Raw genomic sequence first — 15,188 nt, 5'->3', positions numbered from 1 at the left:
CAGCCCTTTCTGGGGACCCTGCGCCCACCCGTTGTCACCTTGGCCGGCGCTGGACCCAGCACCAGCTGTTGTTCTGCCCTGGCCACTGCCAAGGTACTGAAGTGGTGATGCAAGTGGTTATGGTGGACAGGGGTTCAACACCCACCTCCTGACACAGCACCTCCCCAGGTGCCTGCTCACCCAGACCCATCTGGTCCCACCCACCTTCTTTTCTCTCTTTTTTTTTTCCGTTTACACAGAGATAGGTAGGACACTGGTGCAGCAGAGTTTTAAAGTCTGCATCGTCTGGCTCTTTCTGACTGGGAAGGACCATCTGGCAGGGACCCAGTTGCTGGGCGAGCTCGGGACAAACCTGGTGCACCAGCACAGCCACAGCTGGCGCTGCCTCTCACCAGGCAGCCCTGCTGCCCACACGGGCCCTGCCTTGGCTCCTGGCGGCTGAGGACAAGGGGCTGCGCCTGCGGCATGGAGGGGAAGAGCCAACCACTGCAACCAGCCGTTCAGCGAGAGCAAAGAGGATCATGATGACAGAAGTCAGCTTTACAGACTTTTATTTTTCAATCTGTACAGAACACTGTTGCTATTATAATAAGGCATCAAATGCACTATTGAAAAGCTCACGATGGACTGTGACGTTTTGCCCCATTGTGGGTCAAAAAGGAGTTTCACAAGATTAAACTGCTTGCTTTCCCAGTCAGTAATCTTTATATTCATTACAGACATAATTTTAAAAGAATTACAAAGATTAAAAAACTGTAAACATATGAAAAACAGCAACAACCCAGCATAACTTCCTAGGAGAGAGTCTCAGACACTTCTGCTGCGGGGCCAGCTCGGGCTGGCAGTGAGAAGGCAAGGCGGGCTGTGCCTGGGAGCCGCGCTGGGCACCCGCCGCCCCAGCGGGGCTGGGACCGTGTGGCAACAGGCCTCCTTTTTGGTGAGAGTCCCCAGCAGGTGCCAGGCAGTTCCAAAATGGCCAGTCTCAGCCACAAACATCTAACCGAGAAAAACAAACTGAGAAAACCGGTCACCAGGGAGCTGTTTGAAGAGCGGGGAGCCAGCCGCAGGCTGCCGGTGCCTCGCCGCGGGGCAGGGGAGCGTGGGCGCCTTCGGCCTAGCTGCCGGCCTCCGGGTCCCTGCCGGCAGGAAGGCAGAGGCCAGGGCAGGGCCCGGCCTGCGGACATGTCATGAGGTAGAAAATGGGAAAGTGTCACGTTTCGCTGTTAGGGTCGGTCAGAAATAAACTGACTGACGGCACAAATCCCGATATGTTTTCAGGGTACTCCAGGGGGCACCTAAAACCCACCTGGTATGCCCCAAAATTTAGATCCCCAAAGGAGAAAGCTCTCCTATGATCCATGCAACAACTTTAACCCAGGCAACAAAAAAAAAACCCAACAATTTTTCTCACACGTGTACCCTTAAAGCATTTAAATTCTGAGCAGGGAAAATCAAATTGCAGGGGTGCACGAGAGGGCAATTGATTTCCCTTGGCCTCAGCCTTTGGTACTGCCTCACAGTGAACTATGCAAAGGCTTGTCCACCGGGCAGCGGGCTAATACATTCATTTTCCAACATCAGCCAGCAGACAGCAAGCATCTTGGTCTCTGTCGCACCACACAGCACAAGAACCTGAGAGGCCAGAGGTTTTATATCACACTACCAACCCACACAGTCCTGTAATTTGTAAAGGTATCTGGCTGGGTCATCAGAGAAATGTCCTGAGATTTTTTATCTGCTAAACTCCTGCACTCTAAAGGCCTTCCTTCACCTCTTTCATAGTGCACACTAACACCAAAACAAAGAGACTGTAAGTCCTGTTACTTAAATTTTCCTACTCCTCACACTTTTGCAGTGTATTTCTAGATTAGTAAATTGAATTATGTTTCCTTAAAATGCTCAGGGAAAAACTGAGGGTTCATCTGAGTATTACAGGCTCATGATCTGTGATGGGCATTTTACAGTGTCAGAAAACTTCTCACTTGATAATAACATACTGACAGTCAGGGGAGTGTTCCCTTTTCTAGTACTAATAATCAGCATTAAGGCATGCCACAGTTCCTACAAGAAACCTGTGATCCTTACAGCTTTAGCTGTCATCTTTCTGCAATAATGAAATGTACTCCCATTTTATGCATATGTATCAATAAAAACCAAAAATAATGGCTCTCCAAACCACCAGCCTCAGTTATAGAGCTTCTGTCACACAGGTGAGTACAGCGATTCACGTTAGGGGCCCAAGCTGGTGAAAGGGTTTTCATCCCCTGTTGACGTTTGTCCCTTGCCCCACACCGTCTTGCTATCCTTGGGTCAGCACCGTTTGCCATCTCGATGGCATGGCTTTCCCTGCACTTCTGGAGGCCACAGCCAGCCAGCCCCTTCCCATCCTCAGGGCAGGACGGGAAGCAGCACTGTCCCCACCACCCCACCTCAAACTGCGTGTCAGGCCCTGCAGGCAGTATCCATGTACTCACCAGCAGGCAAAGGACAGCTAAGGAGGAAACTTCCTCCTCCGTGTCCTGCTTCTCAGGCTATTTCCTGCCTCACTCTCACTGATGACAACAGGCTGAAGGCTTCTCCTTACATCTGGAAGCTATGCCATTTATCTACCTTAGAAATTCAATCCTGAGTCCCTGATGACACATCCAGAGGGATGTAAGCTCTCCAAAGATGACTGTCGAGATGCTGGCCACTGTTGAGTCCCTGCCTGTCCATACCATGACATAAACTGGCAAAATCACCTACCGGGCAGCAGCACCGCCTAATAAGGCTGCTCATTTAATTACCAAATAACACTGAACTAAATTGGCAGTTAGAGCAGATAGCATCTGAAGCAGCATCTCTTTTGCAGGGCCAACGTTAAAGCCTGGGTACCACACCACGCTATTTACAGTGGTCAAAGGCATGAACCTGGAGCAGTGCAGCTCCGCGGGCCTTTGGTCAAAGGCACCCGCGCAAGCACCTGTGGCCAGCAAGCAGGAGGGACTGAACTAGGTGAGTGCCGGACTCAGGTGCTGCACGTGTCTCCTGACATGAACAGCCAGGGAAGAGGGAATGAGGAACCAAGTGGCAAAACAGTGGTTGTCTCTCCACGTGAGGACCCCACGTTTCCACCTGCCACTTGTTATTCTGAACCTTCTGCTGCCACACATTCCTGGGTAAAGGGGGCATAAAGGGGATCTCCTCTCCCCTTCCCAAGAGAACTCTTCTGGGTATGACACAGTGGGGAAAAAAATAAGTATCCTTTTAAAAATATTTGATATTCCCAATATCTGAGACTTAACTCATGACTGACAAGGCTGTGACAGTGAATCACATGTTTCTACTAAGACCCTGCAGTCAGGGACTGTACAGAACTCTTCATTCATGTTTGGCTTTGGAGGGGGGACACACATATATATAATAACAGACATATATGTTAACAGGACATATATATATATAGTAACCACTCTTCAGTAAGAACTGACAGCAGTGCATACAACAATCTCTATTGGTTTTCTCAGCACTGCAAGAACACAACTTTAATGTTCCGCAGAAACTGGCTGATAACACTGGCATCAGTGTTTTTGGCTACTGTGCCACAGATCTGTGACTAATAACATGTACCCTTGATCATCCCATATGTTGAGTCCCATGTCAGCCAGTAAACTGCTTGATATTTTTAACCTCTGTATTTCCTGACAATTTATTTTTTATAAATAAAGTAGATTTTATTGAACAAACCTTAGAAAGCTCCTTCCTGACCTTTTCTTGCTGGTTATGAGAAGGCTGACAGCCTAGTGATATAAAACTGAAGTTTCAAAAGGACTAGTAAGATGCAGAGAGCCCCAGTATAAGCAAAGCCCTGCAGCTGAGCTTGAATTTCTTCTGGCATTTGTACTGAAGGAGAAGAGTTCTGTCTCAGCACCCTTATGCTTTTCCACTCTATGGGTCTTTTGAGACTCTAAACAAGAGGTCAGTTAATTCAAGTTATGGCAGTTTTCATACAAAGACATCTGTCCACCAGGAACTAAACTTCTTTTATATGGGTCACTATAGCTATCAGAAGTTAATGACTATCAATCATTGCTAATCTGAACCGAAATGGAGCCACTGACCTCAAGCTGAAAGAGCCTTTTGTCTCCTGCCACTGCCATGAGCCATATGGTTCCCTGCCCTTTGCCTCTTATTTTATATTTTAAATAATCATCACTAATTGTACAATTGTTTGAAAACATGGGAGGTTTGTGGCAAGCCATGACCAAGTGGTTTTCTCTTTTCCCTTAGCTCTCACCCAACAGAAGAGATAAAATTAAAGGATAAAAATGCATCTCTCTTGATTAAATATTAGCCCTGCTATTTGATTATTGGTCCTGCTTCTTAACAGTCTACCAAGTAGACTGTTAATAATCCTGCAGGCTGCAATAATTAACAGCTTCCAAAGTGTCAAGGTCGTTTCTGTTCTATGTGGGTATAATAAGAAAATTATATAGGCAAGACACCAATGGAATGTTTTATATTAGGATAAACGAGTATCCGAGGAACCTACTTATCACAAATCTCTTTTTATTCAGTGGTTTTCATTATTTTATATCAGTTGCATTTTCTCTGGCACGTTTTTCCTTTACAACAAGTGCTCATACACTGCAAACATTTGATTATAGAGCTTAAGAAAAAAACATTCTTGTCAGACAAATAAACTGCATCACCAGCTATCTTTAGCTGCATCTGTTTTCTTTAATGAAACATATTTTCCTGTGAAATGCTGCCTTAAAAATCATGACCATACTAATTATCTATGGCAAGCACATCTTCCTCAACTAATGACAGCTCGAGCATATTATCGTTTGCACCAGACTTCATTCTGAAATTGAAAGACCCATAGAGCTTTGCAGACTCCTTGGAGGACGCAAACCTGTTCCTCCGGTACAGCTCCCCTTTCCACATGGACATCATCAGCAGGCTGGAGAGCACCACTCCCCCCAGGGTTAAGAGACATAGCCCGGCAATAACACAGCGGTCCAAGTGAGCCCCGATCCTTGCGCTCTCGTTCTCCAGCCTCTCCATCTCCCGGGCAGCCACGGTGTTGGGATCCACAGTCACATCTCTGGGTACCACGTAGGAAATGATCACCAGCAAAATGCCACTAACCAGGAACAAAATGGCACTAATGAACCCGTAGTCCACGGATTTCCCGGCTGCAGCCTCTGAGGCAGCATCGTCCTCCTCGGAGGCCAGGGAAGGAGAATCGTGCACCCACTCGGGCGGCAGCTCCCTGCAGGAACGCTGCTGCAGAGGAGCATCCTGGCAGAGGCTGCCTGTAGGACTGGGGGGGCTTCTTGCATGCTCCAGGTTTACATTTTCATCCACGTAAGTGAACGATGTCTCCAGTTCCTGGGCACAACAGCAGGCTTTCTTCTTCCCTCCATTCTCTTCCCTGGGCAAGAGGTTGGGCAGGTGGCAGGGCTGGGACATGCCAGGGGGTGCAGGGTGCTCCTGGGGCGAGGTGCCTGGGGGGGAGTGCTGGGGTGCCACAGGGGGCTCAGCCACAGGGCCCCTCTGCAAGGGCTTGCAATGCCTGTTGCAGCGCAGGGCTGCCACGGCAGCGGCGGCTCTGGGGTCCACCTCACCCCCCTCATGCTGCTGCTGCTCACAGGGAGGGGAGGGCATGCTCCAGCCGGTAGCGGTGCCCAGGGGCGCCTGCCTGCTCTCCTCGGCCAGGTAGAGAAGCTCCATGCAAGCCATCGACCTCGTCCAGACCAGCCCTGGCTCCTGGGCTACCGCATCCTTCAGCGAACGCTGCCCCCGACCTGCTGAAGCGGCTTCACAGTACCGGAGCTGCTGTATCCCAGAAATCTTCTACTCTTTCACCACTGTTTTGTTAGGGACATGGCTTGTGTCAGCTGTTAAATGATTAAACAAATCCTCTCTGACATTCATTTCTTTTCGGTCTGCAAATGAAATAGTAGAGGGGAAAAAATGCAACAACAACAAAAACAAACCCGACAACCTCATGATGATGCATTAATAAACCAAAGAGAAGATAACGCAAACGTGATACATCAGTCTTCCTCTCAACTGTTCGAGGGGAGACAACAAACACAATTATTTTAACCACACATTTAAAAGTGCAGTCCTCTTGCAGATCCAAAATCTATCAGGGACTGTAATCAACCTTTGACATCAATATCCAGCTAAGGCAGTAAGTCATCTAGAGAGCACAGGGTAACCAGAATAACTGTGTAAAATGTCAGAGAAAAGAGATGTCTGCTCTTTTAGAAGCAAGTAACTCCCCCACCCCCTTCCAAATAAAGAATTTTAAACTCAGATTCACAGACTAATTAGAGAGAAACACACAAATCCCATGTAGCTCAATAATCCTGGATCTGTATTCTCGGTGGAAATCTGATAATCCTATGGGAAAAGCAGTGCTTTCCTACAGCAGAGCTCCTGTTCGATTAAGAGCTTTCGGAATGAAATTACGCCTCAAAAACGTATGACTGAAAGACGGATATTACTTCTCATCTGCAATTAATTCTTTATTGCCCCCTTCTTCTGCGCCCCATCCCCCCTCGAGGCCGAATGCCTGGTGTCATTAGAAGCCTGCAGCCCGATAAATGTGTTGCATGCGTAGAAAACACATGTGCGCCTATAGCATATACGTGATCGGTACCAGACGTGGCTCACTCACGCTCTTCTCGGGACCTCAGCGGGAACCGGCCACGCTAGGACACGCGATCCCGGCTGGCGCGGGGAGCAGCCGGATCCACACGCAACTGTGTGACCCGAGTGGTACAGAGGTTACAGGCGCGCAGCGGCGCGCAGCGGCGCGCAGCCACGCACAGGCACACACGCACACCCCGGCTGGCAGGAGCACCACGCCGCCGCCGCCTCCTCCTGCCCCCCGCGGGCTCTCCCCTGCCCGCCCGGAGCCGCGCTGCCCGCCCCGCACACCTACCGCCCTCCCGCCGCCGCGCCCGCGCCCGCGCTGCGGCCAGCGCCCCGGGGCGCGCCGAGCGAGCCGAGCCGAGCCGAGCCGAGCCGAGCCGAGCCGAGCCGAGCCGAGCCGAGCCGGGCAGTGCCGAGCCGGGCAGTGCCGAGCCGAGGCAAGCGGGCGGGCTGTGCCGGCGGGCGGGCGGTGGCTGCGGCACGCTGGGAGTTGTAGTCGGCGGGCGGCCGCGCCGCTGCGGCAGCGCCAGGAGCCGCGCCTGCCCGCGCCTGCCCGCGCCTGCCCGCGCCGCCGCCGGCGCCTCCCGGTGAGGGGCCGGGGGGGCGCGGCCGCTGCCCCCTGGGTCTCGCCGGCAAGGTTCGCCGTTTAGCAGTCAGTGCCCGGCGAGCCCCAGAGTCCTGACCGGGGTTTGGAGCGGAGCTTCGATGAAGCGAGCCTTGTGGGGTTGCCCTGGTGCGTCTGCCTAGCGCGATCATTCCCCTGGCTTCTTTTCCATAATCACGGGAGCTCACGACTTACTCCGTGAAAAGATAAAATCCGATTATCAAATGATCGCAGCGCTCCCAGAGCTGAGACTTCAAGAAACGTACGCGCTGCCGCAAGATTTACGGGAAAATCTCAGGAGCTCACACCACGTTGGCAGGCTCTCCACACACTTTCTCCCTCAAGCATAAATGATTTAAAAAATAGGCTGTTGCCAAAAATACATAATAAAATGAATGACCAGTTGGTACGAACCTTCACTGACTTTTCTTGCCACTGCCTTCTCTGAAGAGATAAACTGTGATATGAAAATAAACTGTAGAGGAGGAGGAACTGAAGATTTGTCATAGATGGATACTGTGCTGTTGGGGAGAGACCAGGCTCTGGGGAAGCGAAGAGCATGGAGGGAGGGATGTTTGGTGTGGAGCTGAAATAACGATGCCCATGGGAAGTAGAAGTGTGCAGCACCTGCCTGCATGGCTACCGGGCAGGAAAGCAGGGGCACAAGAGGGAAAGCGAGCTGAGAAGGAACCAAACAAGGCAGAATAGAGAAGGACAGATTGTCTGAAGGAGTTGTCCTGACAGCAGAGGACAAGACAATTCCGTGTAAGGACTCTGTCACTTCTGAACCTGGCAAACAAGTCAAACATTAGGCAAACAAGTCAAAGTTTTGAAGACAAATCCTGCTGAGACCCAGAAGACCCAGCACAGAAGATTCAAATCTTTGTGGCAATAACTCCCATGAATGCCAAAATTACTTGCCAGGACATGGCGATACCAGGGGACTCCCCGTGCCCTTCTCACAGACTGCTCGGTCCTGTGGGCTGGTCTGGACCGCTGTTTCAAAGCAGCTTCAGGCAGTGTTTCCATTAGCAGAATGCAGTTTCAATGCACTGAATAGTGAATTATTCACTCTTTGAAGAAAAATTGTAAGGAGAAAATTATGGAGTGGGGAAAACAGCACAGAGTGTCCTTGGAGCTTTTTGTAAGAATGCCCTCTTTGAAATAAATATAAAGGAGCAAATAAGACCTAATCAAAGAAACAAAAAAAGCCTATCTGTAAAGTGTTCAAATACTTTAAAGCAAAAGCAGAGACAGAAACAAACTCTCTTTTAGGCTGTTGCACATTTCCATTTGGTGAGCAGCAGGATAGGAGCATACAGATATTGGCCGCTGGCACTGCAAGCTGCACCTGCCACATCTGATAGACGAGTCTTAATTAAGTGACTGACAGGACAAAATGTGGTGCCCAGCCCCAGCAGCCCAGAAGAAAGCAAGCACCTCTCCTGGGCCACAGCACAATCTGCCAAGACCTTGGGTGGGCAATTTCTTTCCAATAGCTGATACAAAGGTGCGAAATTGATGTCAGTGCACATAAAATGGCCATGTCATTGACCTTTCAAAACCCAGGAGCTACAGCATGTATTCTTGAGTGCTTACTAGAACCTTAGTTACTTGTTATTTAACCACGCACAAGCATCTTTGCTGCTCTGCCACCCACTCTCCTCCCCATTGTGTGCCAGCTTGTGTTGGGCAAGTATATTCATTTGTTGCTAATAATTACAATCCCACAAAGTAAGGACCAAGCAGAGGGAACTGTGATGCTGTCATTTCAAGTCTTGTCTATTCTTACATGTCTTCCCAGGTGATGCTGTCCCTCCTTCGCCTCCTACAGTGCACAGACTTCTATAACGAAGTCATTGTCTAGTCACAATCATAATACTGATGTTCCTTTTCCTTACTTTGGATGCAAAGAGTTAACAGCATTTTTGTTTAAAGAATGTAAGTGATTGTTGCCAATGCTCTGAGGTGTGGAGGTGGTGAAATGAATGCATAGCAACACATACTCTGCAAACACAAATACAGCTGGTGAAAGGATTAATCAAGCAAGGGCAGGAAGTAAGAACATTTGTCACAGAAAAAATGGCTACCTAGAGCTAAAAACAGAGTGATGGACACACAATGGGACAGGAATAAAAGACTGGAGTAGACTGTCGGGGTTGATGAGCCTTGTTCTCTCCGCTGCAGCCTACCGTATCATAAAGTCCTTTCAGAGACTGAGCAGGGCAGCAACACAGTGATAATATGGGATGTGACAGTAGACTGATAAAGGTGTCTCAGTTGTGATATATGGGATTAAATTTAAACCATGCTCTAGACCTGCTTGGAAACTCTCTTCCAGTTAGCCCAACTATAAATGAGTATCTGAACAGAGATGTGTATGGCTTTTCTGTTCACAGTAAGCTGTGCTCGGTGTGAGACTGGAAGGAGGCTTGTGGGGATCTAAAAGTGGTCTCACCCCATCGAACTATGCAGGTATTTGTAGGCTTGCTGAGGGCCTGACCAGCCCTGAAGACATCAGAGAAATCAGGCAAAACTGGAATGAGTTTTCTGAATGGTGCATCCCATCATGGGCTGATGAAGGATGGATTTAGAAATATTCTGCTTGTTCTTACCAGTCCAGGAAATTTTCCAGTGCTGAATGGGATCCTCAATGCTCTATTCTCCCAGGCATTTTTATTCATTTTATTCCTTTCAGCTTAATAATATACACAGAGTCCTTCAGTGATCTTGTGTTCACAGCATCTTCAGTTCCTTGCCCTGCACAGTTACAGGACCTTGGGTTTCCAGTGATCCCTGTGCAAGTGTTGCAAGACTGCATAGCTTCTAAGATAAAGGTGCACTATGGTCAGTGTGACTCAGAGCATAATATATTCAGAGAAGTCCAGGGAGACTATTGCATAAACTCCCCATTTCTACTCAAATAGATCATTGCATGGCCAGCAGGGACAGGGAAGGGATCTGACCCCTGTACTCGGCACTGGTGAGGCCGCACCTCGATTCCTGTGTTCAGTTTTGGGCCCCTCACTACAAAAAGGACATTGAATGACTCGAGCGTGTCCTGAGAAGGGCAACGGAGCTGGTGCAGGCTCTGGAGCACAGGTCGTACGGGGAGCGGCTGAGGGAACTGGGGGTGTTTAGTCTGGAAAAGAGGAGGCTGAGGGGAGACCTCATCGCCCTCTACAGCTGCCTGAAAGGAGGGTGCAGAGAGCTGGGGATGAGTCTTTTTAACCAAGTAACAAGTGATAGGACAAGAGGTAACGGCCTCAAGTTGCACCAGGGAAGGTTTAGACTGGATATTAGGAAGCATTTCTTTCCAGAAGGGGTTGTTAGGGGTTGGAATGGGCTGCCCAGGGAGGTGGTGGAGTCCCCATCCCTGGAGGTGTTTAAGAGTCGGGTTGACATAGCGCTGAGGGATATGGTGTAGTTGGGAACTGTCAGTGTGAGGTCAGTGGTTGGACTGGATGATCTTCAAGGTCTTTTCCAACCTAGACGATTCTGTGATATTGCTAAGTAAATTGGCTAGTGTGCCAATAAAAAGGGTCTGCAGAAAAATTTAAAACATTCAAAAAATATATGGACCTGTGTACAGGTCTGTGAAAAGTAAGAAAAACAATAGAAGTGAACGAAGAGGCAAAGCTAAGCTTTTATATAAAGTGCAAAAGAAAAAAGTGGTATAATGTTTTTGCTTAGAGAATACAAGTATTCTGAGGATAACAAGCAAATATTTGGACAACTCACTGAGAAAAGAAGTATCTAGCATTTCTGTATGTTTAAAACACATTACTGTCACAGATCTATTGATTTTTAAAGCAAAAGTAGATAGAGAAGCAATTTAATTCTACTTTGGTTTCTTCACTAATGCACATCCATTGTACATTGGTAAAAGGCACAATAAGTAAATAAATTTACAGAGGGACTAAAAGACCATAGATGTGTGATACGATGTACCAGAATTGTCAAGCAGATTAAATCCTTGCTAAAGCCTTCTGCTTCCCATGTCTGGGTATGTGAAATCATGGTTTGGGTAATTAGAGTTCCGGAGCAAGAGCAAAAGAAGTCATTTCTTGGTCTTAGAGCAAAAGGTCACCTGGAGGAGGAAGGGTGGAAGAGTGGGCTGTTGACCACTTGAAAAACATGGTTGTTATAGCCCAGTTTTTTGGGTCAGCTTGTTTGGACCTTTTTAGCTCTGTGCAAAGAGACTCTGCCAGTAAGAGAAATGCAATTTAGAAGGGTAAATCAATTACTTATGGGCTAATGGACATGAAGGACAGGTAAGATTAACAAGCTATCAGGCTGAGGTTCTGCTCCCTGGTGTGACACCTGTAGAGCCTTTGCTGGCCTCAGGGGCACTGGGAGGGGAGGGGCCAGGTCTGGGTGTCCTGGAGCTGCTGTCTCCCACCCACTCTGCCCACCAGTGGCTTGAGCTGTTGACCAGCCTCCCTGCTTTCCTCCTTCAGGAGCTCATACTTGGCCATTTTCCCTCCTGAATCCTTGAGCAACTGACCACCCCCATCTCAACACCCATACCCTTGACTGTACCTGTATTTTTCTAGCATCCTACTGACTTCCTCACAGCTTTTTCTCAGCAGTCTGGGCTCAGGTTGCACAGTGGGACATAACTGAGCTGGCCCCAGTGTGTCTGAAGCAGGCTAGTGCCAGGCACTGGACACCACTGTAAGTGCCTCAGCAGTTCACACTGGGGTGGTGGAGATGCCTCCTACCTCCCCGCATGTCTCCATAAGCTGAGCACTGAGTTGTGTGGTATGCTGTGAAGGAGTCTTGGCAGACTCCAAACACCTCCTCTCTGCTGTGGGCCTGGGGTCACCGCATGTCCCCAGACATCTGCCCACTGATGGGGAAATGCCAGCACTGTGCTGTCACTCACCTGCAAGAGCCAGAGTCTCTGTTCACTTCCCACCACTGCCACACCTGGGACATTAAGGACACATTTCCCCCCAGGTCACCCCACAGACCAGAGGCTGCAGCTCTGAATGCTCTGGGGCTGCTGAGTGCCTGATGTCATGCACATGACTGATTCCTGTCATTGCCTTTTTCAGGCACTTTCCTGGATGGCTCTTCTCACCACCTTCCTGCATGGAAAGACAGTGATTCACCTCCAGTAATCACATGTTAGATCTGAGAGTTGTAGTCCGCCAGATGTCCAGCACAGACTGCAAAATACTGACTACAGAACAGAGGAATGTAAAGGAAAAGTGAGATGATAGACTACCCTGCAGGGAAGCCAACCTGAAAATCAGAGGCTGCTTAGGGCAGAAATAAAGAAACCACCAAGGAGGTTTCAAGTAAGGGATTTAAAGGACAGAGGGTAGTGCAGAAAAAAAGGGGAGTACAGCATAATATGAGGAAGTAATATCTTGATCCATAAATGAGTGATTTTTCTTTATGCTGGATCTGGAAACAAAAATTACTCATGGCTGTTGTAGTACACATAAAACTATGGGTGAAAGAAGAAAGTGAAGGCTGCAGTTTCTGACAAGATAAGGACACACAGCCTTCAGTAAAATATATATTGCTGGTGACAGAATGGGGTTTTATAGAAATTATCAGGAATAGTAGACAGAGATTCTATATTATCAGCGAAGTGTTGAAGATACCTTCAACAACAGTGAAGATGTGTTCATATTAGAGAGGTAATCTTGATAATTTATGAAATATGCCTGTACTGAAAAGACAAAATATAAAAAGATATAATAAAACCTCTTCTCTTGGTAGTGCTTTGTGCCCACAGATTTGAAAGTACATTAAAAAACTGAAATCATTATTCCCATTTTAAAGACAAAGAAGCTGAAACATGGAGAACTTGTGTGATTTGTTACAAGCCAGACAACACGTTAGCACCAAAATCAACCCACCAAAATTAAGACGCCAAGCTTAAGACAAAAGAGAATAGGGGCTTGAGCCTTGTTCCTCATTCTACCTCTTATAGCCAACTGAAACGGGCAAGTGGTGTCTTATGAGAGAACTAAAATCTTCATACCCAACTGGGGAACAGCCATTAGCATGAGAGAAGAGGGCCATGGAGCTATATTAAGCTCCTAAATCATAGCATCAGAGTAAGATATGCCAGGAAAGTATCTCAGTGGGGTTTCAAATCAGTGCTAGGGTCTATGCAGACTTCTGATGGTGGCATTTGTACCTAAATTAGCAGCCTCAACAGCCCAGATTCAAAAGGGCACACGGCAGAGCTTCCCTCCCCTTTATCCACCTCTCTTCCCCAATCCCTTAAGATGAGTATCATGCTGAATTTATGTGTGGAGCAAAGCCTTGCCCATGTGTCTAATCCTAGCCATAAAGCACCATAGCATTTTTGTAACCAACTTTAAACAGACCAGGATTTCTCACTGTCCTTCCCCATCTCCTAGCAGTAATAAGTTTCCTTGTAGAATGTTTTCTGCAAGGAATGGAAAAAGAATGGTGGTAGTCTTTTCAGTTCCGTACCCACCTGGGGCAGATGAAAAAAAGGGGCAATGTAAGACTAATCACAGTAATACAGCCTCTGACAGATCTGGTAGACTCTTCCAAAGGGCAACATTTCTTGTTCAAAAACTGAAAAACAGTTTGGACAAAGGAATAGAAAATAAACTGCAAGGAGCAATCCTTCACGGGGCCACATGGATGAGCTAGGCCGTCTATCTAGGCAATTTCTTCTCTGATGACCAATGACTTGATCCTGTTTGCTGTCCAAGGGGGTATGTTCAGAGTGAAACTAGAAGGAAAAATATTTCATCTTTTTCAACAGTCAAACCTTTAAAGTCCAGCCTGTCCCCTGAATTTTGAGAATGCAACTTGAGGTTTTTAAACAAGACCTCTATTGATATGAGTGGCATGCATTGCAGACCAAACACCCACAAACATTTAATTCATCAGTTATGGTTAAGGCTGTTAACATTCTTTTTTGTGTCACATAGCCACTGTTCATATTCCTAAAGACTTTCTATTTGCTGTCCTCCTTTGATAGCCTTGGAGGAGGGAGTAACACCTCTTAAGGCTGAGCTTAATGGAGGTATCTGGAATCAATAGAGGAAAATAAAACCTGACCCAATGGTTTTGTTTTTCTGGAGCTAGGAGACATGGAAGGGTATATGACGTCAACCTCCATATTAAACTCACTCTCTCATAGCTTTTAATTGCGGTGTGTTTTGAAGCTGTATATTCAAATGAGGATAGCACACTGCGTTGGCTCTTTCACAAACAGAAGTCTTAGAGAGTCACATGCTGCTAAAGAAAATGTTTTACAGTTTTCTGTTCTTGACACATCAGTCATTTTTATCTGGTTACTATGTTATGCATGGAACAGAACTGCAGTGATAGTAAAACCTGCGACATGCAGACAGGACTGCAGGCACAGTATGAAAAAACCCAGTTGCTTACTTGAGCAGTTGAAGAGCTCAAAATACATTATTTATAGGGAATCAATATTTTCTTGTGATAACTACATGTACATGTCTATCCATTCAAAAATGCAAAGAGGTCTCTATCCCACTGCTGTTGAAAAGCAGAAAGCAGGATTGTAGAGGCCTTAGTTTACACTGACTAATTGCCAACAGTTCCTCTGGCAATGTTTGGGGACCCGCCACAGACAGGTTGGATTTTGCAGGACAATTGGCTCTTGAAAAAGAGAGGGTGATTTTAACCTGTGGCAAAGACCTCAGTCCTGGACAAGAAGGTCCGTGTTACACAGCCCTGAATGCTCTTTCCATTATGATGGGGATTTCAGTGTAAGAGGCAACAACACGTAGCAGGCTCTTTGGTGAGAAATGTCTCCATTGAGTGCAACCAAAAGAGGAGTATCTGCGTGTGGGGTGGCAGGACACCTACCTTGCCCAGGAGAGGACTGCAGTGATCCATGTGCCCATAGGGGAGTCCCTGAGTTGGGGGGGACAGGGTAGAGCCTGGCAAGGAGCTGATAGGA

At 47.6% G+C, this 15,188-nt stretch overlaps 1 protein-coding gene across 1 annotated transcript; it reads right to left on the bottom strand.

The window, feature by feature from the left end:
* Positions 1-415: 415 nt before the first annotated feature.
* On the bottom strand, positions 416-7,035 carry TMEM74 (transmembrane protein 74). Its single transcript, XM_074897610.1, has 2 exons — positions 6,938-7,035; positions 416-5,930 (listed from the first exon to the last, which is right to left on the bottom strand). The coding sequence occupies exon 2, from the start codon at positions 5,722-5,724 to the stop codon at positions 4,768-4,770; it is 957 nt and encodes a 318-aa protein (XP_074753711.1). The 5' UTR covers positions 5,725-5,930; positions 6,938-7,035; the 3' UTR covers positions 416-4,767.
* Between the last annotated feature and the right edge of the window lie 8,153 nt (positions 7,036-15,188).

Source organism: Athene noctua, chromosome 2, assembly GCF_965140245.1.
Source record: "Athene noctua chromosome 2, bAthNoc1.hap1.1, whole genome shotgun sequence".
NCBI lineage: Eukaryota > Metazoa > Chordata > Aves > Strigiformes > Strigidae > Athene > Athene noctua.
This window is presented reverse-complemented; position numbering and strand designations above follow the sequence as displayed.